Source organism: Periplaneta americana, chromosome 10 (genome assembly GCF_040183065.1).
Source record: "Periplaneta americana isolate PAMFEO1 chromosome 10, P.americana_PAMFEO1_priV1, whole genome shotgun sequence".
Lineage (NCBI taxonomy): Eukaryota > Metazoa > Arthropoda > Insecta > Blattodea > Blattidae > Periplaneta > Periplaneta americana.
In genome coordinates this window covers 43937951-43964430 of record NC_091126.1, presented here as the reverse complement: position 1 = coordinate 43964430, position 26480 = coordinate 43937951, and the positions used below count along the sequence as shown (strand labels likewise).

Genomic DNA, 26480 nt, shown 5'->3' with positions numbered 1-26480 from the left:
CAGAATTGCATCTGAGAAATGGTAGAATTAATATGCTAGTAGTTATACACAGTTAATAAAACAAATTTTTTCATCTAATTATAACAATTTTTTCTTAGAAGGGTGTATACCGATCTGAAATTAACTCTCAACTCTCTAATTACAGTCACTAAGTCTATAGTAAGATAATATTTCAAATAAAAGTTTCTAATAAGAGAGAAATTGACGATAAAATGTGCGGGTCAAAATGACCAGTGCTGATTGTACTAGGTAGTTTGAAAGTCCCAGTTCTCGTAGTGTTAAGTGTGAAAAAGCCAGGCCAGGTGTATGATATTTACAGAGTATGACAAGGTAACGAGACCTGTGTACTTTCCTCCAAAGAAGAAAGGAATACTTTGATGGAAGCATATTAACTTTCCTGCATCTGTAACAAAACAGAGATGTCATGTGAGTGCATACAAGCACGTCATGTGTGAGAGGTAGAGTATACCACCCTTGTACATGAACTTTTGTATTCATTTTGTGCACAGCCGTTATATACCTGATTATTTATTGTGCAAGTATGCAGATAAAATTTTGGAATTTTTAAAATCAAATACTAAAATTACTTCATTTCGAACACCCAACTTAAATTAGCATAAATTGAGGTCATATCTCCAAATTGGTTCTATTTTCTTCGCCTCTTGAAAAATTGCACCATATACATACCCGATACAATTCAGACCAGTATATTATGGATTCAGACATAACACATTGGTCCCTGTCTTATATGCATGGTATATAATAAAACGTAGAATTGTTGTATGCAACCTCATTTACAATGCTTACTTAGACCTATACTGACCCCTGCAGTGGCTGAGTGGTCAGACCTCCAGCCTATCATGCAGGCAGCCTGGGTTCATTGAAAAATCCATAGTTAAGGTACGGTTTGTTTATGGCGATCATCGTCGGACGCACATTGCCGGCGATTATAAACACTGGCGATGATTGCCGAGAAGTGGTTTCTTTATTGACGCACATCGCTGTAGATTCTCATTTGTTTATTCCTTCATCTACTATATATGGTCAAGTAAATTAATGTAGGCCACGGACATAACCTAAAAATTATAATTAATAAATCCAAGATAATGAAGTTGCTATTTATTCTAGAAAAGGGAGATGACAATATCAAAATCTCGCATGCGTATTATAAAAGGAACAAGCTACGGACTAATGAAATATTCAGGAATAGGTTTACAGAATTCTGTTTTAACACATTGATAATGAGACATCTTTATAAAAATGCTACAAAATTTAAGGAATATTTCAGACTCTCTCCTGACCAGTTTGATTATGTTTTGAGTTTAATTGAAAATGACAATGTTAAATTACCTACAAATTTTGTCAAGATCCCCGTAACTCCAGTTGAAAGATTGGCAGTAACTCAGGTTATGAACTTATTATTATTATTATTATTATTATTATTATTATTATTATGATACTGTATTACATTACATGGTGTATTCTAAACAATAATTTAAAAAAAATTGGCTAAACTAGCGCTGAGGTAGTTCCCTTCGTAATCCGCTTATACACTTTACATGTACGAACATGTGATAAGTTAGGTTTGGTTCGTTTGGGCTTTTATTATGCCTTGTATATACGATCAACTACATCTCTACAAAAAAAAAAACCGCTATATTTCAGAATACCGCGTAAGTACTTAGGTAGGCCTAGTCACAGAAAACTTTCAGAAGAGAGAATTTCCCCCTTACCCAACACTGAACGAAATTCTCTGGGGCTCGGGCGTGATAAAAATGTAATATGTAATGTAAGGGTTTATTGTTTAATTTGTTTATTAATTCACAAGCTCATATTAAAAAGAGCATTATGTTGTGACACGTATTCAATAATAATTTCGTCTTCAGACCGCAAAAAATTACAAAAGTCTTGATTTGTTTTGCAGCCAAAACGTACAGACGTGGTTAACGTGTACAGATTAGATATTCGATATTACAACATGACCTTGTCTAAATATCGATTATTGAACACGAATGCGGCGATGTGCGTCCTGAATTTGCTTCAAAAGCAACCTCCAGCGATCTGCACCGCGTCCAACGAACTGTGCTGGCGATCTTCGCTGTAAAGAAACCGTGCCCATTCATTTCAACTGCTAACAACTCCGGCGACAATCGCTGGCGATGTGCGCGCGGCGATGATCGCCATAAACAAACCGTACCTTTACACTTGTGGCAGACAAGGTTGCAGTTGGGGCTTTTCTCAGGGTTCTCCCATTGTTTTCCTATATTAGATATCTACAATATTCTGTCAACATTTCGTCATCATTCCATAGCATTCCCTGATCGCCGGCTGGTGACACAAGGAGGGGGGCTGTTCTAAGGACAAGGGGAGTTGCCTCCTCAAAACCTGGGTATGCAGCAAACCTTAATGTAGTCAGCTGATGTGGGTTTGGGGATTCACCTAGCGTAAGTGTTAGCGTAACAGATCGCATTGCTGGGCCATAGTGCCCCCCTTCGGTAAATTCCAGTCTATGCCATTCCATAGACCTATACTGAATTAGTTCATCATTGTCCTTGCAGGTATTAGGCCTAGTGGCCTGTTACGGTCTCCATCCATCTTTTCAGGGGGCATCCCAAAGATCGTCTTCCATGTCGTATATAGCGGAGAATTTGTCTTGGGAGTCTGGAACGGTCCATTCTATTGACATGGTTAAGCCATTTTTGTCTATAGTGGTTGAGATGTTCATAAATAGGTGTAATTTTCAATTCTTTTGTAATTAGTTCATTCCTTTTGTGGTCAAGCAAGCTGTAGCCGGCAGTCCTCCTTAGAAATCTCATTTCTGCAGTTGTCAGGCATTGAACATCTGAGTTTCGGACAGTCCAGGCCTCACTACCATACATGAGGACAGGTCTTGCTAGAACTTTATATGCTTTTAACCTGGTATGTCTTTGGGTTTTTGTGGTTGTGAAAACCTGGTTGATGGTTCTTAAGGCTCCATTAAAATGTTGAATATTTTCAGATATATCAGTAACAGGTAACTATGTCGAATTATAACCTAAATATTTAAATGAGTTTACCTGTTCTAACGTATTGGTTCCAATGCAAATTTTACTCCTAACTGAATTAGTTCTTATGTTTTGTAAATGTACAGTACATACTGAATTTATATCATACAGTAATAAAGGTGCATCACTGGTAAGTTTTTTTTTTTCAATGCTTGTGATGTAAAATTACGTATAGTAACACATTGTCTTTCCTTTTATCCCATCCCATAATTCGTCACTGTATTGTTCACTTTCTGGTGTATCACAGATAAGCTATAACCAACTTCCTTTTTATCGTCCTTTACTGCAATATAATGTATATGTAATGTTCCCAAAATATTCTGGTATGAAGTTAAGATTTTTAATAGTAAATTCTTCAAAATAGTCTTAATATATATCTGTTGTATGTGAAAAAGAAATATAATTCCTCAAACAACTACATGTCTTACAGGTAAATTAGTGCTGCAAATGCTCTTCTGTTCTTGACCACGATAGCACTAAGGAATATTTTCTGGTTCTTTTTAATACACTCTTTGCATCCAGTGCAGGACTACAAACTAAGCCTCACATTGACAGCCCATTGTATGTCCTATTTCTTGAGTTTTAAGCAGTGTTAATGAGTATCACATTTTTCAAATACTTGTACATCATTATTTTTTAAGATAGCTGCAAAGAGGTTGTCAGATTTATGTAATATGTTACTTGTTTGAAATAAACATTTCTTTCCGAGATAGAGCCCATATGTAATGATAATTAAGTTAATTGCAACATATCTTAGACAAAGTCGGCCTGGTTGGCGAGTTGGTATAGCACTGGCCTTCTATGCCCGAGGTTGCAGGTTCGGTCCCGGGCCAGGTCAGTGGCATTTAAGTATACTTAAATGCGACAGGCTCATGTCAGTAGATTTACTGGCATGTAAAAGAACTCCTGCGGGACAAAAATTCCGGTACACCGGTGATGTTGATATAACCTCGGCATTGCGAGCATCATTAAATAAAACATAACATTAACATCTTAGACAAATATTGCGTTAATATCTACATTACAATACCAGTATAAAAAAGGGAATATTTCATTGGATTTCATCCCATTGTGACTTTTTGACATAGAACAAGGAGAACATTTATTTTCTTTTAATAAATCGAGATCCGTACACTGAATTTCACTTCACCAAAATTTGTAGCATTATTTGGCAGTAAGTTAAACTTACTTAGCAATTGCATAAATAGCTTCATAATCGTATTATTAATGTAATGTTTGTGATTACAGAAAGCAGAAACTCGAAGAAGTTAGGAAACATGAGCTGATTCCGAAACATAACAATTGTGTACAGTTCATTAGAGCATGGGAAGAGGATGACTATCTGTATATTCAATTGGAATTATGCAGGACAAGCTTGGAAGAGTACACTTTAGTGCATCATGAACTCACACAAGCCATGCTGTGGGATATTCTTCTTGATATTGCTCTGGTGTGTTTTTAGTGTCTTTTCATTTCTTCTGACTCTGTCCTTTGAAGTTAATACTTAGCAATTTTTCTAGGACTAAATCTCTGTATGTGTTTATTGTTTAGTCAACTGTCCAGAGACAGGTCTGAAACTCACAAGTGATACCAACAAGGCACCACTAAGTTAATGGGGTAGGATGCCCAGTTCCTTTTGCCCTCCATTGTATACATCACTGACTAGTTACAAATTTAACACTAATCAGACTTCAGATGTAGACCTATACAGACAATTGTTCTTCCTCTGACACATATCGTCAAGTGAGATGTACTGTCTGATAATAGGTGTATATATGAGACAGAACCTCAATCAGAGGACATCTGTATGAGTGTGTTTATTAAATTAACACCGCTACTGGTGATTAGGGATCCAGATGTTATGTCAAACTTTCCCCATGCTTACAGCATAGAATTTATTTCCGACTTCAGTGCATCTTATCAAAAAACAAGAAAGAAAAATAAATAACATATTTTGTAACTCTTCTCAGTGTCAACAGCTGTAGTTCGGTGATTTATTGGCAATCTTGAATTTAAAATGTAACTTCTGATAATTCACAGTATTGATTGTTTTATGTCAATTTTCAATAAAACAAGACTTGAAACTTTGTACGTGAAAACATTTTATAAATGGTGTCACACTGACCTACTGGAAAAGTAAATTAATTGGGACCAGTATTGAGATTTTTTAAATTAAGAAAGACATTTAATATTTATTTTCGTCCATGTCAGTTTGAAGGAATAGAGTGTGTTTTTGAGTACTGCGCCTGTGCATGTGCACTGTGATGTTATGTGAGGTTTTATGTCCTCACAACGAGATGGCACTTTTCATATGGTTTTGTATGCATTCCCGCTAGATGGCGGTTTCCATATTGTTTGATGTGCAAACCCGCCAGGTGGCATATTTGTGTTTGCTCTATTGGGTCTGAGACTAACTATCCTAAGTTTAGTTTTGAGACGAGCGCTCTGATTCGCCAATTTAAATGTTAACGTATTTTTCTTTCTTTGCCTGCCGAGCTTGCTGATTGAGAGAGAGTTCATGACAGCACGCGGAGAGAGAGTTCACAACTGGATGCGTTGTTGGAGTGTTCACGACAGGACGTGGAGTCGGAGAGTGGCATCGGAACAGCGAACTTCGAATCTGGAGACATCTACGCATGGGAACGGGCGGTGTGTTTGCTCAGACAGGAGTTCATGCATCGTTGAGTACACGAATGCACATAAGTCCGTTCCAGTACGTAGCCACCTGAAGACTCTCGTATTCACGAATATAAGTGCTTTCGTGTACTCAACGATGCACGAACTCCCGTCTGAGCAGACATACCGCCCGTTCCCATGCGTAGATGTCTCCAGATTCGAAGTCCGCTGTTCCGATGCCACTCTCCGACTCCACATCCTGTCGTCAACTCTCTCTCCGTGTGCTGTCATGAACTGTCTCTCAATCAGCAAGCTCGGCAGGCAAAGAAAGAAAAATATGTTTACATTTAAATCGGCGAATCAGATCGCTCGTCTCAAAACTAAACTTAGGCTAGTTAGTCTCGGACCCAGTAGAGCAAACACAAATATGCCACTGGTGGGTATGCACATCAAACAATATGGAAACCGCCATCTAGCAGGAATGCATACAAAACCATATGAAAAGTGCCATCTCGTTGTGAGGACATAAAACCTCACATAACATCACAGCACTTAGCTTCCCATCTTTTTTTTTTTTTTTGTTATGAATTACTTCATTAATGAATGGTGAAATTTTAACCTTGTTTAGATTGTGCAATGATTTTACATTGCAAAATTTTTGTTTGTGCATGTGCAATTAGCTTTCCATCTTAATTGTTTTGTGAATTCATTAATGAATGGTGAAATTTTAATCCCTTGTTTAGATTATGCATTGATATTAGATTGCAAAATTTTTGTTTGCATTAATTTTTCCTTTCTGATGTGTTTTGATTGTTGCTCATTAGCATGCAATTGATGTAACTTTGGCAAAAGAAATGAGAAAACATTATGAAAGTGTACACACGACTGGGATTTTAACGTTTGTGTGTCCAAGACTGATATATAAATTCTTGAATTACAGTATTCTTATGTGTATAAGCCTATATAAAACTATGCAAAGTATACTGATAATAATGTGATATATTTCGAATCTAATAAGAAATATTGATAGGTTTTCTGTGTAGCACTTACCAGTAATTTTTTATTTTTTATTTTTTTCAATTTAATGTCTTGAATAATTGAGCTTTTCTTTGAAAAAACTAAATTTTTGTCCTTATGAATCCCGAAAATTTGTCATTAAAACCTTTATTAGACAACTATAAGAGATGACAATGAATTTCTTGATGTTTATCAAATTCACCCAAGAATTGAATGGATAACTGAAACTACGAAATCACTTACAGTACTTGAAATATATTTTACCTTGATTGGAAATTATCAGTCAGTAAATTTGTTTTCTTCTTCCAACAGGCTGTAAAACACCTGCATGATCACAACTTGCTTCATTTGGATATTAAATTGGAAAATATATTGGTGGCTCTTGATGGAACATTTAAGCTTGGAGATTTTGGTTTGGTGATTGATATTTCAAAGGTATGGCATGTATAATTTTTATTGCAAGCATTATGATTTTCATACATGAACTGTATACAATGAACCCTCGATCCATCTTTTGTAGGGGAACTGGGGGGAAAAAAATGGAAAAACATTAATACTGGGGAACCATAAAAAATTACTGTATTTACGCATGTAATAGAAACCACAGCATTATGGACGCATCTCACTGTTCTCTACAATATTTAAGAGAAAAATACATACTTACATAATCCATTTAATTTTTAACAATTATCTTAAATCAGTCAATCTTCTTAATGTATCCAGCTGTTTGCTGACAACATAATGTCCATTATAATCCACTGTAGTCTATTCAGTTGTTTTTCACGAGAAATGAAGGGTATTTTGATCGGTGTTCATTATAGATGCCTGTTGCTAGTAGCCAGAGGTGGGGTGTAGTCAATATATACTGCAGGGCTGTATCTTCTGCAACTGGTACTGATGATTTTAATTTACTTCTTTTGTGGTTTATGGATGGACAGTATAGAAGAATGTGTTCCAGATCTTCATCATGATTATTACACCACAGACAAGTAGGATTATCAGAAATGTGAAATCGGTGTAGGTACAATTGAGTGACAATGTGACCTGTTCTGGCTCTTGTTAAAAATGTTTGAACATGTCTGGGCAAGTTTTTGTACATGTCCAGGTCATTTGGTTTCTTTTGTACAGACAACAACAATTGTCTTAAATAATATGTAGGAATTACAATCTGGAAATATCTATTCTAAAATCAAAAGTTACGATATTTGAAGGCAAATTTCCGATAAGATCTAAAATAACTTTGGATAATGAAATAATGGAACAAGTGAGTAATTTTAAATACTTGGGATGCTGGATCTCATATGAACAAGAAAGAGACATAGAACATAAATTGGATGAATTTCGACATAATTATGTGTGGTACTATACAAAGAATGTTATTTATTTTATTTATTTATTTAACTAGCTAGCTAGTGAGTACAAATTACATTTATAAAACAAAAATGTTTCTAGCCACTACCGTAAGAGCCAGGCTCGTGTACGGTGTGGTCTTAGTCAATAATATAACATAAAATTTACAAGGACAGTTTACTAAATACAGTAAGTAACTTAATTCAAACCAATAAATATCACACAAGAGGAAGAATAAAGAAGAAAGAGGAAAAGAGGGAAAAATACACATTTAATATAAATTGACAATCAGACAGAAGTCTGTGATATTCAATAAAAGCATGAATATAGTAGACAGAAATAAAAGGTAAAAAAAAAAATACATTTGTTAATATTATATATCATGGATAATTTTACAAATTTATTTTTTAAAAGTTTCAATTTTAAAATATTTCAAATTTGGAAAATGGTTTGTAAAATTATTATAAAGTCTTGGGCCGAAACTAGCACCATGTTTAAGAGCTGCACTTGTTAAGAAATAAAATTAGAAGAGACACTATAATTATATTATGCAAAGTACTGGCGGTCCCTCTATTGTTATACAGGAGTGAAAACTGGGTCCTCAGTAGATCAATTTCTCAGGAGTATCTTAGGGTATACATTACAAGACCATATTTATAACATTCAAATATGAGACAAACTAAATATTTACAAATTAGAAGATACAATTAACAATATGAAATGGCAGTGGTTTCAACAAATAGATAGAATAGACAATAGTAGAATAACAAAACAAGCATTCCTATATAAATCAGATGGCCGACGTCCAGTCAGTTAACCTAGGATGAGATGAGAAGATGTCTTTGCGTCAGAACAGGGTTTATAGCCTAGCTTTGCAGAAGAAGAAGATCTTAATGTAAAATCGTACTGGATATGTCTTGTAATATCTTATTCTTGTTTGCATTTTAATTTACTCTTTATGCTATCTGCTTCATTTTGGTGTGTGCGTGCATGTCGTCACTGTGCCTGTAAAAACGACTATGTGATTTGAAGTCAATTTTATAGGAGAATGAAAAAACTTCAAAGAATGTTGTTTGTGTTTATATCACTGTGCTGAAACACTGTTCTTAAAAAATGTTAAATTCGAGTGTATGCACCAATTTCTATCAAAAGATTCATGGTCGCATGCGGAGAAATATGCGTCCTCTTTTTACATTATTGTAATAAAAATCTAAACACGAAAGATATTCATTAAAATGTGAAATGGTACTTCTATCGATTACCCACCTGCATTATAACACCCAAGTATGTTATATTTATTTACACTTACCTGACTATAGTCTTAAATTATAAATAACACATAAAATAACTATTACGTATTAATATTAATACTGACATTAATTAATTATTAGTACAGTAGAACTTGGTTATAGCGACCTCGTTTTGTGCGACACCTTGCCTATAACCTCAAATATTCTGTGGTTCCAACTAATTCCCCATAAGACATTTGCTTTTCTACCTTGCTTAATACGACAAACGTATATGCGTCTACCTCGCATATAACGTCATTTTCAACCTCAGTTTGGAATACAATTTTCTAAGAACCAAAGTATTTAAGAAATATTTTTCTGAAATCTGGCAAATCCTTTACTGTTCCCTTCTATCATAGACCTCTGGAATGCAGGCAGATTCCCCATCCCATTGTAACCTGCCCGAATTCATGCGGTATTAATGATACCTACATGCGGTCAGTTTCGACAGGAAGTTTTCACTAAGTGCACGCATTTTAACGCAGTATGGCCACTAAAAGAAGTGACACTTTAGAAGCCATTAGAATTGTGAACATTTCTATGAAGCTAGAGGAGGGAGTATGAAGCTAGGAGAAGGAGCAGTGAAATTGCAACTGAAATAATGGACATAGAATTTAATTTAGAAAGTGTATATTGAGCAAGTAGGAGACAACAGAGTAAAATGATTGATTACTTCACTCCTCAGTAAATAAGTTTTGGTGAGTAATGAACAAACTGTTTTAATACAGAATACTGTATTTATAATTGTACATGTATTTTATTGTGTTCATGGTATGCTTAAAAGTGAATACATAAATCTAAAATAGCCTAATTATGTTTATTATTGTTCATTTTCCACCTCACTAGACTGATAATATGAATCTCAGTTACTACGACACTCGTTTATAACAACATAATTTTCAAGGTCCCTTGGATGTCGTTATAACCAAGTTCTACTGTATTTTCAAATTTCACTAGCTTCCAATAACTGGCTCAGAAATCTAGTACAATTTTAATTTCATGGAACTCCAGTACCGACAATATCTGTCTCAGCTGTCAACATAACCATTACAAAATCACTACCATTTGTAATATTTGTCAGTATCGAAATTCGAAACGAAGTTAGCAAAAGAGAATTCAACCTACAAACTAGAAAATCACCACAATCCACTAGCATATGTAGTAATGGGGGGAAAAATGGTTAGGTTTCACCCTTAGGGTATGAAGTAAGCTGACCCGGACTATAGAAATCAGTTGCTGCCAGCAGACTCTGAACCTCTGATGTAATGAGGAATATCCACACCTGATGGCCTTGATCATGTAAAAAAATGCAATTTACAATGTACTGAATATTCTGTAACTCCAAAATGGCGATAGTTGCTTAAACAGCATAATGGTGATTATTTAATTATAGGAAGATACAGAAGATGCTGTTGAAGGTGACCCTAAGTACCTTGCACCTGAGTTGATGACCGGACACTTCACAAGGGCTGCTGATATATTTAGTTTGGGAATAACAATGTTGGAGCTGGCGTCAGACTTGGATTTACCATCTCGAGGACCATTGTGGCATGAGTTACGGAATGGAATTTTCCCTGATGATCACACAAAACGTAAGTATCACAATAAATGCATGAACACTCCTTATGCCTTCGCCATCATCATCAACATCACCGTCGTGACATACCTGTTGACTAAATAACATATGTGTTCGTATTTTTGGGTTTTAAAAAGTTTTATCTCAGGTGCATAAGAAGGTCAATTGATATTATAATTTGGCTGTATAAGACAAGACAAATCCTAAAATTTAACTGTAGAAAATCACCCTCTCAAAATCTTTTGCAACCTTGCATTGAAGAGCTGTAGGGAAAATTCATTTGAGGTGTTGTTTGTATAGAACAGGTTTTCTTCCCTGACTCTCAAATTATTTCTAGCCAAGCCCAGTTAGAATTGGCGGATCCAATTCCAGAACTTTTCAACTACAGTAGTGTAACAATCCAGGTACAGCAAAACTGAAAGATTGGCTTATTTTAAGGTCATTTCTGTTTTACAAATGTGTACGTCAGAGGTAATGTATGTTAAGTCCGAATTTTGCGATTTTGAGATAATAGCATTACTGAATTCCTTAGTGTGATATCTATCTGAAGGTATACTCTGTTAAGTCCTGGGACAACTTGATTTCGGATTTAATGAATTTTTATATAATAGGGATATACTCTGAATAATTTCAAGGGAAAAATTGTTCCGGGGCCGAGTATCGATCCCGGGACCTCTGGTTGAACGTACCAGGGCTCTCCCAACTGAGCTAACCGGGAACTCCACCCCGACACCGTCTCAACCTTTCCCTTTATATCCACACAACTCGCGTGGGACTGACGAAATGCCAGAGACCCACATTGAATGCACACAATCTCTGTGTGACTTGGAATTGTGGTTTTCTGTTAACGTACACAGTGACGTATATATTATGCAAATCTAGTCTTTCAGGTAAAGCTCCCTGTAAAGCAGGTTTGAATAATTTCAAGGGAAAAATTTTTTCCGGGGCCGGGTATCGATCCTGGGACCTCTAGTTGAACATACCAGTGCTCTCCCAACTGAGCTACCCGGGAACTCCACCCGACACCGTCTCAACTTTATATCCACACAACTTGCGTGGGGCTGACGAAATGCCAGAGACCCACATCGAGTGCACACAATCTCTGTGTGACTTGGAATTGTGGTTTTCTGTTAACGTACACAGTGACGTATATATTATGCAAATCTAGTCTTTCAGGTAAAGCTCCCTGTAAAGCAGGTTTGAATAATTTCAAGGGAAAAATTTTTTCCGGGGCCGGGTATCGATCCTGGGACCTCTAGTTGAACATACCAGTGCTCTCCCAACTGAGCTACCCGGGAACTCCACCCGACACCGTCTCAACTTTATATCCACACAACTTGCGTGGGGCTGACGAAATGCCAGAGACCCACATCGAGTGCACACAATCTCTGTGTGACTTGGAATTGTGGTTTTCTGTTAACGTACACAGTGACGTATATATTATGCAAATCTAGTCTTTCAGGTAAAGCTCCCTGTAAAGCAGGTTTGAATAATTTCAAGGGAAAAATTGTTCCGGGGCCGGGTATCGATCCCGGGACCTCTGGTTGAACATACCAGCGCTCTCCCAACTGAGCTACCTGGGATATACTCTGCTTACTTCTTTGTGTGTCTTATACATTTCAAGGTATACTATGGTTCCACTATATCAAAAATAAAGGGAATAGATTTGTAACTTTACCAGGAATAAAAGGAAAAAGTGAAATTTTTGTGCTCCCCCCCCCCCCCCACTTATCACAAAGCTGATAAAATGGATTTATCATACAATACTTGCTGAGGTACAAGTATGACAATAATTAATGATTTAACCTTGTGGTCACTGATACCAATAAATTGTAAGTCCTTTATTCGTGTTGAAGAACCATTTATTATCTGATTGTGAGATTGTTAATGTGATGTAAAAGTAAAATCTTTTGAAGATATATGAAACCTGCTGAATATTCCAATATTTCACATTTATGCATGACATTTTGGACACTGCATGATACTACACATGTTTTATGTTAAAGACACTCTCTTGCAAGTACATTTATTTAAGTGAAAAATAGCAGCAGTGGATTCCGCGAGTGATTTGTTTGTGCAGGTTTTCTTAATACAGTTGTTAAGAGGGAGTGGTGAGATATTAACTAAATTGCATTGGCCTTGATCAAACTTGATTAAAATTTAATTATTCGTTGCAGATATTTGTCCTGCTCTGTTTGACCTCATCAAAACAATGATGTCCCCAGCTTACACAGATCGTCCAGCAATAGATGATATTTTGGCTCATCCACATCTCAGAAAGTTGATGTATAAGCGACGCCGATTACATTATGTGAATCAAGTGGTAAGTTGACATATACTTAATGATCATAAGTGATACATTTACGGTTTACCCCGCATTTCAGGGGATTAATAGAGTAGATGCGTGTTATATCCAGTCATCTTGTTTGTAGTCCTCAAAGAACCTTTAAATGGTAATAAATAATATTACAGTAACTATAAAAACAATAAGAATAACTAACAAACCTGTATTTGATAAAAGTATTATTGATAAATTTAGGCCCAATTGTATAAAACTCCCTGACTAAAGATCAACTTTGATCGAAGATCGAAAAGTAAACCGAGTTCAGACACTTCTTCTATTGTATAAAACTTTTCTGCGATCAAATTACCTTGGTTCAAATGCAATCTAAGTTCACGTGAAAAGGATTTGGCAACATCTCATAAACAGGTGAAATACGTGATGCGCGGACCATGTTATACAGGTTTGTTCAGTGTTGCCAATCTAGCGATTTTAACTCTTTTTCAACAACAATTTCTTTTAACTTTTATATTGCTTAAATAGGGATTTAGTGACCTTTTTAGCACCCCATAGTGACAAAATTTAATCTTTCTTTGTTGATAATGAGAAATCTAGCGACTTTACAACTACTTTTTCGGACTTTCCATATTACACTCTGTTGGAGACACTGTTTTTTTTTTGCAATGTAAATAATGGCGGACAATAAGAAGAAGGTTGACTGTTCTCCAAGTTGTTATCATGTTATGGTGTTTGATACTGCTAAACATAATAAAGCTTTATAAAACGACAATTTTCGTTTAGTAACACAGTTAATTGAACATTTATGAATGTACCTATCATATCCATTAATAATTAATGGTTGTTATAAACATAATATAATTATAGGTTATGTTATTTGATACTGCTGAACACGATAGAGCCTTATAAAATATAAGCATGTTTGTGTATTAAGGCAAGAAATTGAAAGAAATATATATAAATGTACCTAACATATCTATTAATATTAATAATAATGGATATTTTATTTGCGCAATCTGTCACTCGTATATTTCAAACAGAAAAGAAATAACTGAACTTGGATCATCTAACTTAATCGGAGAAATTTCTTCAGTCAAAGTTGACTTTAGTTTGAGACAAATTAATCTCAGATTAGACTTTATACAACACAAAATTCCAAGTTCAGCTGAAACAAGGATCAATTTAACCTCTGATCTAAGATTAAATGGTTTATACAATCGGGCCTTAGTGTGTACGTGATATTGGACATAAAATTCACCTAAAGTAAATGCTAAAGTATTGTGATTACCTTGAATATGCTAGAGAGACGAAGGTATACTGCTGCTTTATATAATACCGCACAAGAATAATGACTAATCCCTTAAACCAATACAATTCCTAAATACACTTCGAGAAATCTAATATGAGTACTTCAAATCCTAATATCTGGGGTGTACCACTAATAAGTATTTGTTTGTTGCATACTTTTCCAATACCTTTGCTGCTACAGTTTTTGACAACCTTACATTTATACATTTGTTTCTGACAAACTAATATACAGTACTCATTTGTTTTTGTCTTTACCATTTAAGTATTTTGATATAATTTTTTAAAATGTGATGTTATCCCTACAGGGCAGCGGGAGGTTAGATTCCCATTTTTTCTAAGCAATCAGAATTAGTACTACTATCAGTGATAGTCCTACATGCTTCCTACCTTTACCATCAAGGAAATATTATTGGTACCGAGTTCTGTTAGAGACTAGTAAACCCCAGCCATAATGCAGTCAGAAGGATTAGATCAATGAAGAAAATCCATGACCCCATCAGGGATCAAACCATTTGCAGCACAATGCCTTATCTGTGTCGCTACAGTACACCATATAGTAATTGTGCTAGAAAAATATGTTGTGTTGCCACCATCTTTAAAAATGTAACATGTTGCAAACTTTAGTAGCACTAGAATACGTATTTAATTTTGTTAATAGAACAAAGATTATTGTACTTTAACAGACATTGATGAAACTGGTCACTAACCTCTTTATTTCAGATACAGTGAAAATAGCGACAGTGGCAATACATTCACGAACATTAGACATCTATAATCTCATCACCATTTTGTTAGATTTATCCTCTTTGTCACTTATATACAGGGTGGGTGGGAAGTAACTCCCTATTGTAATATGGTTATAAATGTGTTAATATTTATTTTATTTGACTGGAACAAATTTTGCTTTGTAGTTTAACATGGTAGGAGTCTGTGGATTAACTTAAAACTCCACATATGCTCCAGCATTTTCCACTAATGTTCGTAACCGGCGAGGGATACTTTCAATTGACTTGTGCAGGAATTCCTGTGGTATGTTATTGATGACTTGGCGTAGACGATCTTCCAGTTCATCCAAAGAATCGTGGTTTGGTGCGATAAACTTCTTCCTTCGCCCAACCCCACAAAAAGAAGTCGCACAGGGTGAGGTCGGGACTCAGTGCTGGCCACTCATGCGGACCACGGCGACCCAACCAACGTCCTGGGAAATGTCAGTCTAACCAGTCACGGACGTTGAGTGCAAAATGTGGTGGGGCTCCATCTTGCATCCAAATTAGGTCATTGATATTATCCCAGGTGGAAACAATTGGCTAAACTTCATCTTCCAACATGGCTAGGTACCGTTCAGAGTTCATGGTGTCTCGAAGAATGAACAGACCCACAAGTTTGTTGGATGTAATGCCACACCGAACTGTGACCTTAGGGCGGCTTCGAGACTTTTCAACTATTGCCCCTGGATCATGCTGTGCCCAGTAGTGACAATTGTGACAGTTCACAAACCCTCCAATATGAAAAATTGCTTCATCGCTCCAAATGATATTCTCGAACAATTGGGGCCAGTCTCCATACCAACCTAGCATAAGTTCACCATATTCCATTCGATGGTCACAATCTTCCGGCGATAGCTGTTGACAGTAATGTGGCTTCCACGGCCAGAAATTTAATTCTTTTTCCAGCACAGTTCTGATTGTGTGTCGGGAGAGACCACTTTCACCACTGCCTTGTCGTGTTGATTGTTGTGGACTTCTGGTGAACATTTCCTCAACCCTTCGCACATTTTCGTCCGACCTGGATGTTGAGGGACGGCCACTTCTGTAAATATCCGCCACAGATCCTGTGGTCATCAGTTTAGCATGACAGTTCTTGATTGTCTTTGGATCCAGTGTAGCGCGAGGCCCATGCTCTGCCCGCCACCATCTCTGCACCTGCACAACAGAACGCCAGACTTCATAGCGGGCGGCAACCTGAGCTCTCTCCTGCACTGTGATGTGGTCAGCCATTACAGATCACGTTCTACCACTGTAAAGAAAGCATGTATTAAGTTTCATAAAAAAATATTAATATATACAAAAGTTATAAGCACATTACAATAAGGAGTTACTTTCCACCCACCCTGTACAATTCCTAATCAGTGGAGAGCAGCAAGTGATCCAAGTCCACTTGGCTTCTTCTCTTCAGTCATGAATACAACATGGTTCAAATATGATTGGGACGATTTCTTTTAATACATTATTCGTCATCATTGTCTGTAGCACTGCAGTGGAGGTCTGTATTCCAATAAAAACAACCAATTGAGGGTCATGATAGTATGAGCGGTCATTTGCTGAATTCTATATTCAGCAGGCTGGCTGTCATGTGTACTGACTCCTCATGAAAGCAAAACACCCAACCGAAGCATCACTGTTGACCTGCTGGTCTCGGTAATTTGAAGTGTATCTTAGGTTGAAAACTGTCTTCGATAGATGTATTTACAGTATTCGCTATGGAAATATTAAATTGCCCGATGCCCTTTCACCTGTTTAGTGAACCTATTAGGTATACAGTCTATCAAATATTAGTCTTTATCCTGTATTTGAATGGGACTCTTGTAATATTTTGTAACAGCATTGTATTCGTAATGTCACAGGACGAAAGAAATACATTAAAGAAACCAAGAAGAAAATTCTAGATAAAATTGCACAAAAAATTTTTTATTTTAAAACAAGTAGTGATTTTTCCATTCATTCTTTTATTTCTGGAATAACTTCACCACGAATTGTGTTTGCTCTATCCTTGATATTTCATTGGATGTGGAAGAATAGAATCTTCATCCACCTTACTATATGTAGCACCAACATCAATCATTGCCTGTGATTAAGCATATCTTATTATACACTATTGTAAAAATTTTAAGCAAAGTGAACATATAGATTCGGTTTGTTTTTATAAAATAATATGATTGATATAGATTGTCTCTGCTTTTGATGAAATTTGGGATGCACCTAAAAATCTCTGTCCTTTTTATGCAATCACATACCTATTTACTAAGCTACAGTAAACATTTTCATTAGGCCTGCTGATATGAGTTTGACAAGAAGGATGTTGAATAACATCATTGATAATATAAAGCATTATTTCTTTAATGAATTGTGTTATTTAAAGATTGTTTCCTTATTTAAATGTTCAAATACATCCAGCTTTTCGTACTATCTGAAATAAAAACAAAATGGTACACCAGGGACAGAACATCTAGAAGCTTGGAAACCGTTACTTTTAAGCGGTCCGACTACCCTCTCCTCCCACTCTAGCAGGTACGGTACCATTCATCTGCAAAACATTTTCTGAACGGAAGTTATTGTATTGTGAGAGCGCAGCTGGATCATTGAAAGTAAGTGGTCAAAGTTTTCAGTTTGTAGTGCAACGAACAATTCTGCTGTGTGTGGGCTCGTCTGTAGTGACGTCACTGAAGCCTCTAGTTGTTCTCTCCCTGGTGTAACCTCCTTAGATTGGTTGTTTTGAGTATCGGGCATTAAAAGATGCTGTAATTGTAGTGTAACAATCTCGAGCACTCATGACTGACCGAGTGAAAACTTTAACCGATCGGTTATAAGTACTCAACTCCATGCGCTCGCACAAATCATTACCCAGCTGCCTTATTCACAACAGGCTGATTGGTGAGCTTCGGTTGGTTGTTTTCACGAGAATGCAAAGGTCTTCTCTACAGCCTGGGTTGAGCCTCGGCTTCCTTCAGAATCTTTCTCCACAAGTCCTTTTAATACATTATCACTGGTACAAAATTATCTCTGTTACACTTCAACTATCGAAGTATTCCACTCCAGCATGTATAACTTTTCCCAACATTTTGGGAGCTATTTTATCGCCTTTTCAAATTCGTTTTTGATTTTTGTACATATTCACATTCATAAAAAACTAATCATATTGTCATGCTTTAAACACTTCCCTTCTGTGTCATCTTTAATTCTTCCAGACAGCTTGAAATCGCATCAGGCCAAATATGGGCTATAATCTCGGTATAGCAATAGGTGCCATTTTATTTTTCTGATGGTTTCCATTCTTTCTTCGACAGTGTGATTTCTGGAAATTTAATGCAGGAAATGAGCCTTATTCCCTCTGGATTAGACCTGCTTCACTTCTTGCATAGAATGCCTGAATAATATCTTGCATTTACCTTCCTTCTGTCCTCGAGAAAATCGACATGGCTATTTATTTCCCTTCCAATCCTAGAAGAATGTCTCCATTATTTTACCAGCTGAGAATATCTCTCATGGTCTCTTCAGACTTGGTAAACTCGTATGACGTCAATCTCTTCATGATTACCAAGATTGCATAAAATAGTTCATCCAAGTCTAAATCAGTGATGACTGTTCACTTCAGGAATTCTTCTCCTTCTTCAGAACATCCCAAGAGAAGCGTGACAACCTTAATGCACATCATTTTGTTGTGTCCATCAAGTTGAATGGAACCCAAGGCATTAACCTGACTGTATTCCGGTTTGTTTTTATTGATGTGCACTATCAACATTTATGTTCAATATTCTTGCATACATCTGTACATTGCCCCGAATAATCTCATTTGCTTAGTCAGCGTTTTCAGAAGTAATGAAATTCAGTCAACAGTTATGTGGTTCATTCTCAACTTGTTCTCTTCCTTCTCTAAAGGCTGTAAACCACTCATATAGTCGAATTCAAGAAAGGCATTCTTTCCCATTTGGTTTTGAAAATTTTAATGAATTGATAATGGTTAGACCTGATTGAAATTTTAAGATGATTTGTTACATGCTCCACAATAGCTGCTGCTCACTCATGTGTCTTCGTAATCTCAGAACACAGTGAGTGGCGTGAGCTGCAGCAGAGGACTGGGTGAGGGTTGGAACAATAAACTGACAAGATTGTGGACTGTGTAAGGCATTACTGGGTTTAACCACTTCCCTTATTATCCCGAGTTAACTCGGGTTGCTAACATGTGTCAAAATTTATTAACCTGAGTTAACTCGTTTGAGTCCCATTGTCTATTTCATAGTGATTTTTTTAAGTATGTAAGAAAATTAGTGATGTACAGTGATTCTGCAATATTAAATGACCTCTTTACGAAAATAAAAAAATATGACACTTTTTTTCACAAAACTGGTAAAATATATAGTAAGGGAAGAGGTTAAAAAGAAAATTAATTTTATAATATTTTAACTACCGGTACCTTATATTTTTGTTGCACTCTTGTAATGAGATTCAGATAACGGTAAAACTACGCCACCAGCGTAGCTCAGTTGGCTAAGGTGCTTGCCTGCCCATCCGGAGTTGTGTTCAAGCGCGGGTTCGATTCCTGGTTGGGTTTTTTCCGAGGTTTTTCCCAACCATAAGGCAAATGTCGGGTAATCTATGGCAAATCCTCGGCCTCATCTCTCTCGCCAAATATCATCTCGCTATCACCAATCCCATCGATGCTAAATAAACTCGTAGTAGATACAGCGTCGTTAAATAACCAAGTAAAAAAAAAAGCGAGTAAAACTTTTGTATTTTGGGGTGAGAAAAAATTCGTAAATGTGAAGTTTGTGAAATTAAATAATTTTATATTTTGTGTGCATTTCAAAATTAGTGTTACAAGTTGTGATGGTAACTTGATAATTGTTCATTGTAATGTGCATTTTAACAGCTATCCCAGATGCAGTCATTGTACAACATGGGGCGTGCAGCTTTGAAAACCTTCATGGGAATGGTGTTGCTTCCACTTGGGTATTTGAACAATGGTGGAAGCGGAAGTTGCATCACAAAAGACTACATGAGCAATGGCTATGTAAATGGTGACAAGTTGAATGGGGAGTGGGGAAATTCGTATTCTGATGGTAAGTACGAATACATTAGGACATTGGAAATGACTTGTACACTTTAACTCTGTGCTAATATTGAACACGTCTTTCCTCTAGTCATAACCTTTCTTTGCATGTCAGTGTGCAAAATTCCATTTCTGTAAGACAAGATTCTGTTGCAGTCTTTAACAAGATGGAGGAGGTGGATTTTGCAATATTGTCCTTGAATTTTGCTTGTTGCCTTCCCATTCAAGAACTGCATTATTTTATATACTGAAAGACTGAATTTATGTCCCTACTAAACATAGTCATAGTAAAGTTTTATAACACATTTGCAATGTTTCGGAAACACTCGACAGTTTTGAAAGAGAAGTGCCACTGATATTATTCTTATTTACAGATGATAATGGTGGAAGAAGCACACCCGATAACTCGAGTAGTTCTTGCAACCTATTCAGTGCGTCACCAAATATGTCACCTATTGGAAGAGATGGACATTCATTTTTCAATATGTCAGTCCCTGATATATTGATAACAAATTCAACACCTACACGCACACCACCACAAACACCAAGAAAGCGAAGTTCAGATAGTCTCCATGATGCCATTGTACCTATAAACAATAATGTGTAAGTATCAATGCATGTACAATGGAAAATATCATTATGTTCCAATGACACTCTTAAGTGGAATTTAATTGACTTCAGCTCTTTCCGTCTAATATTGTTGCATTACATTTATTTGTTTGTGAGAAAAGGTGATTCAAAATCGTATAAGTGTACACTAAGTTTCAGGGAGTTCAGATAATATGGAAATATCCAGATGAGCTAAGTAGATTGGAAAGTTCGTAAATACCCCCACATTTCCGTACCAGGATTTTCCAGTTTTGGATTTCCTGTACTGATTTTTCCTCATGTTTAATTTTAATGAAGGAAAAAAGAGAAAAGATGAAGAGAGCAGAGCATCAAAAGTGCTGTTACGAATAATGCTAACAAAACGTATTTCTCTGCACACTCTCCCCCTATGCATGTCTGACAATGAAATGAGTGGGCCCAGGTTCAAACCCTAGTTGGGTCAAGTTACCTGGGGCCTATTCCACAAATTTATGGTGTTGTACATTACAAGTAAATTCTCTACTAAGTAGTAAAAATACTAGAGTTTCTGTTCCACAAAAGACTTTTCTACAATAGTACTTTACCACTCCATATTACAAATTACCAATGAAGTTTCATGATTGTGTTCTACAAAAGTAACTTATTAGTGAATTGTCAAGTAGTCTCTACCAATGAAAGGAGACTAATACCACAGTCTAGTATATACAGTCGCGAAGCTTGGGGTGATTTTTTGCATTTCTCGTGATAGTTGCTAGCCGCTTGGAGCACTGTGTGTACTAGGAACAATAGACTGTCTCACTGACATCATGATCTAATACAGGCCGTAAGGCAGACCATGTGACTCGCTTAACCCGATCACGAAGGGCGGCGTTTCAACCATATAAATTAATTGGAATGCATAAAAAGTAACATATATTTCTCTAAAATGTAGTGTAATTGCATTAATAAAATTTAAACCAGTGATTAGGAGACACTTCAGACATAATTCCTTGCGAGTTAAAGTGTAATATTATTTTTGGTGTGAAAATTACGTTTTTCGTATGTGTAATAGACCTACCTGCCTTTATTTCGATTAAATATTGCGAAATTATTGTACATTCATTTATGCACGATTCAATGATTTTCAGTTGCACCACACGAATATTTAGATATGTTGAAATTATAGGTTATGTTTACTGTACCAGTTGCCCCTTTCTGTCTAATTGTAGTGGTATTCAATGCCCTGCCATTCATATGGAAATATTATAGGTTATGTTTACTATATCTTATATTTCTAAATTCGCAATTATACATTATAATTAAGCATAATGTCATGTATGATACTCCGCACATTCAATTTGTCTGTATTTTAATACTACAATTGAGTATTGAATTATTGTATTTATCTACTACCTAAGAGACGAAGTAACAATCGTGCGTACACTAATTTCATGAGAGTGGTATGATAAATTTTCTGTCTTTATCAAGGAAGGTAGATGTGCTATATTAAAATCACAATGTAAATTCTTTTCTGTTAAACCTCAAAATAGCTTCCATTCTAAACTTAAAATTTTGATACGAAAAGATTATGTTAACATGTAAAATTCTCTTCACATTAAAATAACACAGTTTTGTAATTATTTCTGCAACATATTATGCAACAAGAAATAAAGGGAACTTATGGACACATTACACTAAATAAAACTTAGCTATGATACGCAATAAAGTTATAATATAATAATTCACTGAGCTCCATACACTGAAATAGAAAACCCGAACATATATTACGGCCTGGTCTAGATCGAAAAGGCATTGACTGTGCCGTATTTCGCATTGTTGTGAAAAGTTGTGTAAACTGTGAAATATTCGTTATCGGTTGTAATAACTGTAAATGGCTAAAATACAATAATTTGAGTAGTAATATGGGCCAAGGAGACGTTTGTTGCACTATAAATTCTAAGAAAAAGAGATGAGAGTTATCCTTCTTCCGAAAGATCCAGGAAGGTGAGTTTATAAAATATAATATATACTTTATGAAAATAAGCCTTATATGTATTTCGTATTTCAATAGTGGAAGGAAGGTGTTAATTTTTCAAAAGAACACGATATCATAAGTACAATACATTTTATTGTCTGCTAGGGAAAGAGTCTGTGATGAGGCGATATTAGCGATCCTGGTGGCTAGCAACTATCTATGGATGCATATTTCAACTGTTTATGTTTGCATATTTAGTAAGTATTGAGCCTTGCAACTGTATATACTAAACTGTGCTAATACATACATTTATTAATGCGATTTAAATATATTTATTTCATAATATTAAGATATATTTTGATAAATATGTCTGTAGAATGTATTTTTTTGCTTCTATTTCCTTCAAAAGAAAAATTTCATCTCCTTTGGCACCATTTCAACGAATTTAGAGTTTGTAATTTTGTAACAATTAAGTTTGGGGTTAAGATCGTTATTAGTGACATCTGTTGGCTAATATGGGAAACTATCAAGGAGCATTATGCGGGAATCACAGAAGAACATGATGCTAATTATAAGGAAGTAAATTTTTCATTATTAAAGAAGTAAACTAACATAGCCTAAATAATATTGCAGGGTTACGAAATTCACAGAATCCACGAATCTTTGCTGTAAAACCTACTTAAATACATTACGTTTAAAGAGACAAACATAACCTAATTCTATGAATGAAATACGAAGATACAGTAGCGTGCAAATTAATCTGAACAACGTAATTACTTATGCAAAAACACTCAAACGGGATAAAAAAAGGATCTAACAAGGGAACCTTCTTTCATGGTGAATTGAAAAGGCAATAATGCCGTATATTTTTGGAAAGAGGAGGCAAAACTAAGTTAGCAGGTGAAATTTTTCCACCTGAGCTCCATAGGAACAAAAGTTATGGGACTGTAAATCTAACATAGCAGTCTCAATGGAAGTGACTCAATGTTCACACAAAGGTTAAAATGAAGTTGTTTCTTAAAGCAATGCATTGCAAACGAGATATTACAGCTGTTGTACGTTTTAAATACTGGGTATTATCGCTAGGAGGCGATCACCTACTTTCAACTTACGGAGAGGTAAGTCTTGCTCAAGCTAATTCTGCAGAAAGCGCTCGACTATATGAACGATACAGTCGGCGGAAAGAGACGATTCTTCACCTCTGTAAAAATTGATTCCCTCTAATCATACAGGGGATGCTTTACGATTACGATGCAAAAGTGAAGAAGAAGAAACCTGAAATGTTAAGTACAGACGCTATGATTCCTGACCAGAACTATCAGTGTTTGGGGCCTACAGGTGAAGTCTCAAATTGATCCTGGTAACCATCTTAACTTCAGAGCTTCTGACTTGTGGGTATGGGGATTCAACCAGCGGAATCGTATCTTTCTCGTTCTGTGACGCATAAAGTGAGCAGGAACTTCGCATCAAAGGAGGCAGAGGTGAAGCAGAAATCAATTTCATGTCGAAGATGAAGCAGTTGTTCATCGATCGTGGCTTCACTTTTCGCCAAAAGTCGATTTGATCAAAGTCGATCTGAAAAAGAGATTCACTCCAGGTGAACCCTGAATTTCAAAGGAAGGAAGATGATTTATGCCACAGTAGGATCAGAGGCTGCTACAATGCACTGATATATGATTATGCCAGTCATTTCTATGGATGGACAAATCTTCTTCCTAATGTATCTTCTGTCAGTCTAATCACAGAAAAAGTTCCCTAAAAATAAACCTGCAGACCATACAACATCAAATCGGAAAAAAGTACATTCTTCCAGTGATTCACTGTCCAGTGTTGATGTAATTTTGCCCACATTAAGCGTTTTTTGCACATAACAGGGGTTAGCAGTTGCTTCTTAATAGGCTTACGAGCCCTTCGTCCAGCTTCCAAAAGCTTACGCCGCACTGTTGTGACGTGAATATTCGTCCCTGTGGTAGCCATTAACTCGCGGGTTAAGTCGACAGCAGTTAGTCTAGGATTTAATTTACTTTTCCTGACAATTAAACGATCATCTGCAGGTGAAGTCTTCCTTTTCCGGCCACAGTTTCCTTTTTCCTGGGGTGTGATGGATCCAGTCTCCCTGTATCGTTTTATGATCAAATTAACAGTAGCCAAACCAATGTGACATTCTGCAGCAATTTGCCTCTGTCTCATAGAAGAATGCTCTGCTAATGTTATAATTTTAGACCGTTTTCGTGGAGTTGTATCCATTTGTGAAGACGACAGAATGTACACAGGATTGCAGTATTAAGTCTTCAACACAACTGAAATGCTTATAAGTACAAAACGACAGGCAAAATGTCACATATTATAAAAAAACCAATGACAGACCTTCAACAATGGAATTACACGTACTACAGATGTCAGTTAAAGCGGTATGAGCAGCTGTGAGGCCAACAATGACAGAAAATGTAAAAATATGTCGTGTTCGGATTTAATTTGCACGCTACTGTAACCAGCTTCTTCATGTTATGACGTATGTTTATTGATACGACGTCACTAGTAGCAAGTCATTGGTAATGTATAACACACTTTAATTCTTTCGTGAAACAGAAAGATACAACTCCATGCTTTACAACATCTTTTATCAGTAATTGGTAATGTATAACACACTTTAATTCTTTCGTGAAACAGAAAGATACAACTCCATGCTTTACAACATCTTTTATCAGTAATTGGTAATGTATAACACACTTTAATTCTTTCGTGAAACAGAAAGATACAACTCCATGCTTTACAACATCTTTTATCAGTAATTGGTAATGTATAACACACTTTAATTCTTTCGTGAAACAGAAAGATACAACTCCATGCTTTACAACATCTTTTATCAGTAATTGGTAATGTATAACACACTTTAATTCTTTCGTGAAACAGAAAGATACAACTCCATGCTTTACAACATCTTTTATCAGTAATTGGTAATGTATAACACACTTTAATTCTTTCGTGAAACAGAAAGATACAACTCCATGCTTTACAACATCTTTTATCAGTAATTGGTAATGTATAACACACTTTAATTCTTTCGTGAAACAGAAAGATACAACTCCATGCTTTACAACATCTTTTATCAGTAATTGGTAATGTATAACACACTTTAATTCTTTCTGAAACAGAAAGATACAGCTCCATGCTTTACAACATCTTTTATCAGTAATTTGTAATGTACAACACTATACCTTTGTGGAATAGGCCTCTGGTGAAGATTTTTCCGAGATTTTCCCTCATCCCTTTAAGGGAGAAAGCCGAGTAACTTTGTGCACTCATTTCACTGGCATTATCACCTTCATTTCATTCAGACACTAGATAACCATTGCAGTTAATAAACCAATTAAAAAAACAATCTCCCCCTTTTGCTGTTTCAAAACCACCTTCCCACAGAGTTTTTTTTACAGCTTACTCTGCAGTGAGATATAAATTAATTTCCTATCCACACATATTAGTTTCAGAACGTGTCCCCAATGTTGTTTATCCATGTTTTGTTTATTGTGATTGGCATTACTGTAGGAAAGAAAATGGAAGAAAAATGCATAGAAGTTGTTTTGATTTCCGATAAACTTACATGTTCTATATT

General features: G+C 36.0%; 1 protein-coding gene across 1 annotated transcript in view; it reads left to right on the top strand.

Annotated features, from left to right (window-relative positions):
* The window catches only part of LOC138707621 (membrane-associated tyrosine- and threonine-specific cdc2-inhibitory kinase-like), a 59709-nt gene that overhangs the window by 18490 nt on the left and 14739 nt on the right, over window positions 1–26480 (top strand). Inside the window, exons 4-9 of the mRNA XM_069837284.1 lie at window positions 4293–4494; window positions 6990–7112; window positions 10710–10908; window positions 13070–13215; window positions 20146–20335; window positions 20700–20928. Of these exons, the coding sequence (XP_069693385.1) occupies window positions 4293–4494; window positions 6990–7112; window positions 10710–10908; window positions 13070–13215; window positions 20146–20335; window positions 20700–20928 (1089 nt within the window). The remainder of the gene's footprint in view (window positions 1–4292; window positions 4495–6989; window positions 7113–10709; window positions 10909–13069; window positions 13216–20145; window positions 20336–20699; window positions 20929–26480) is intronic.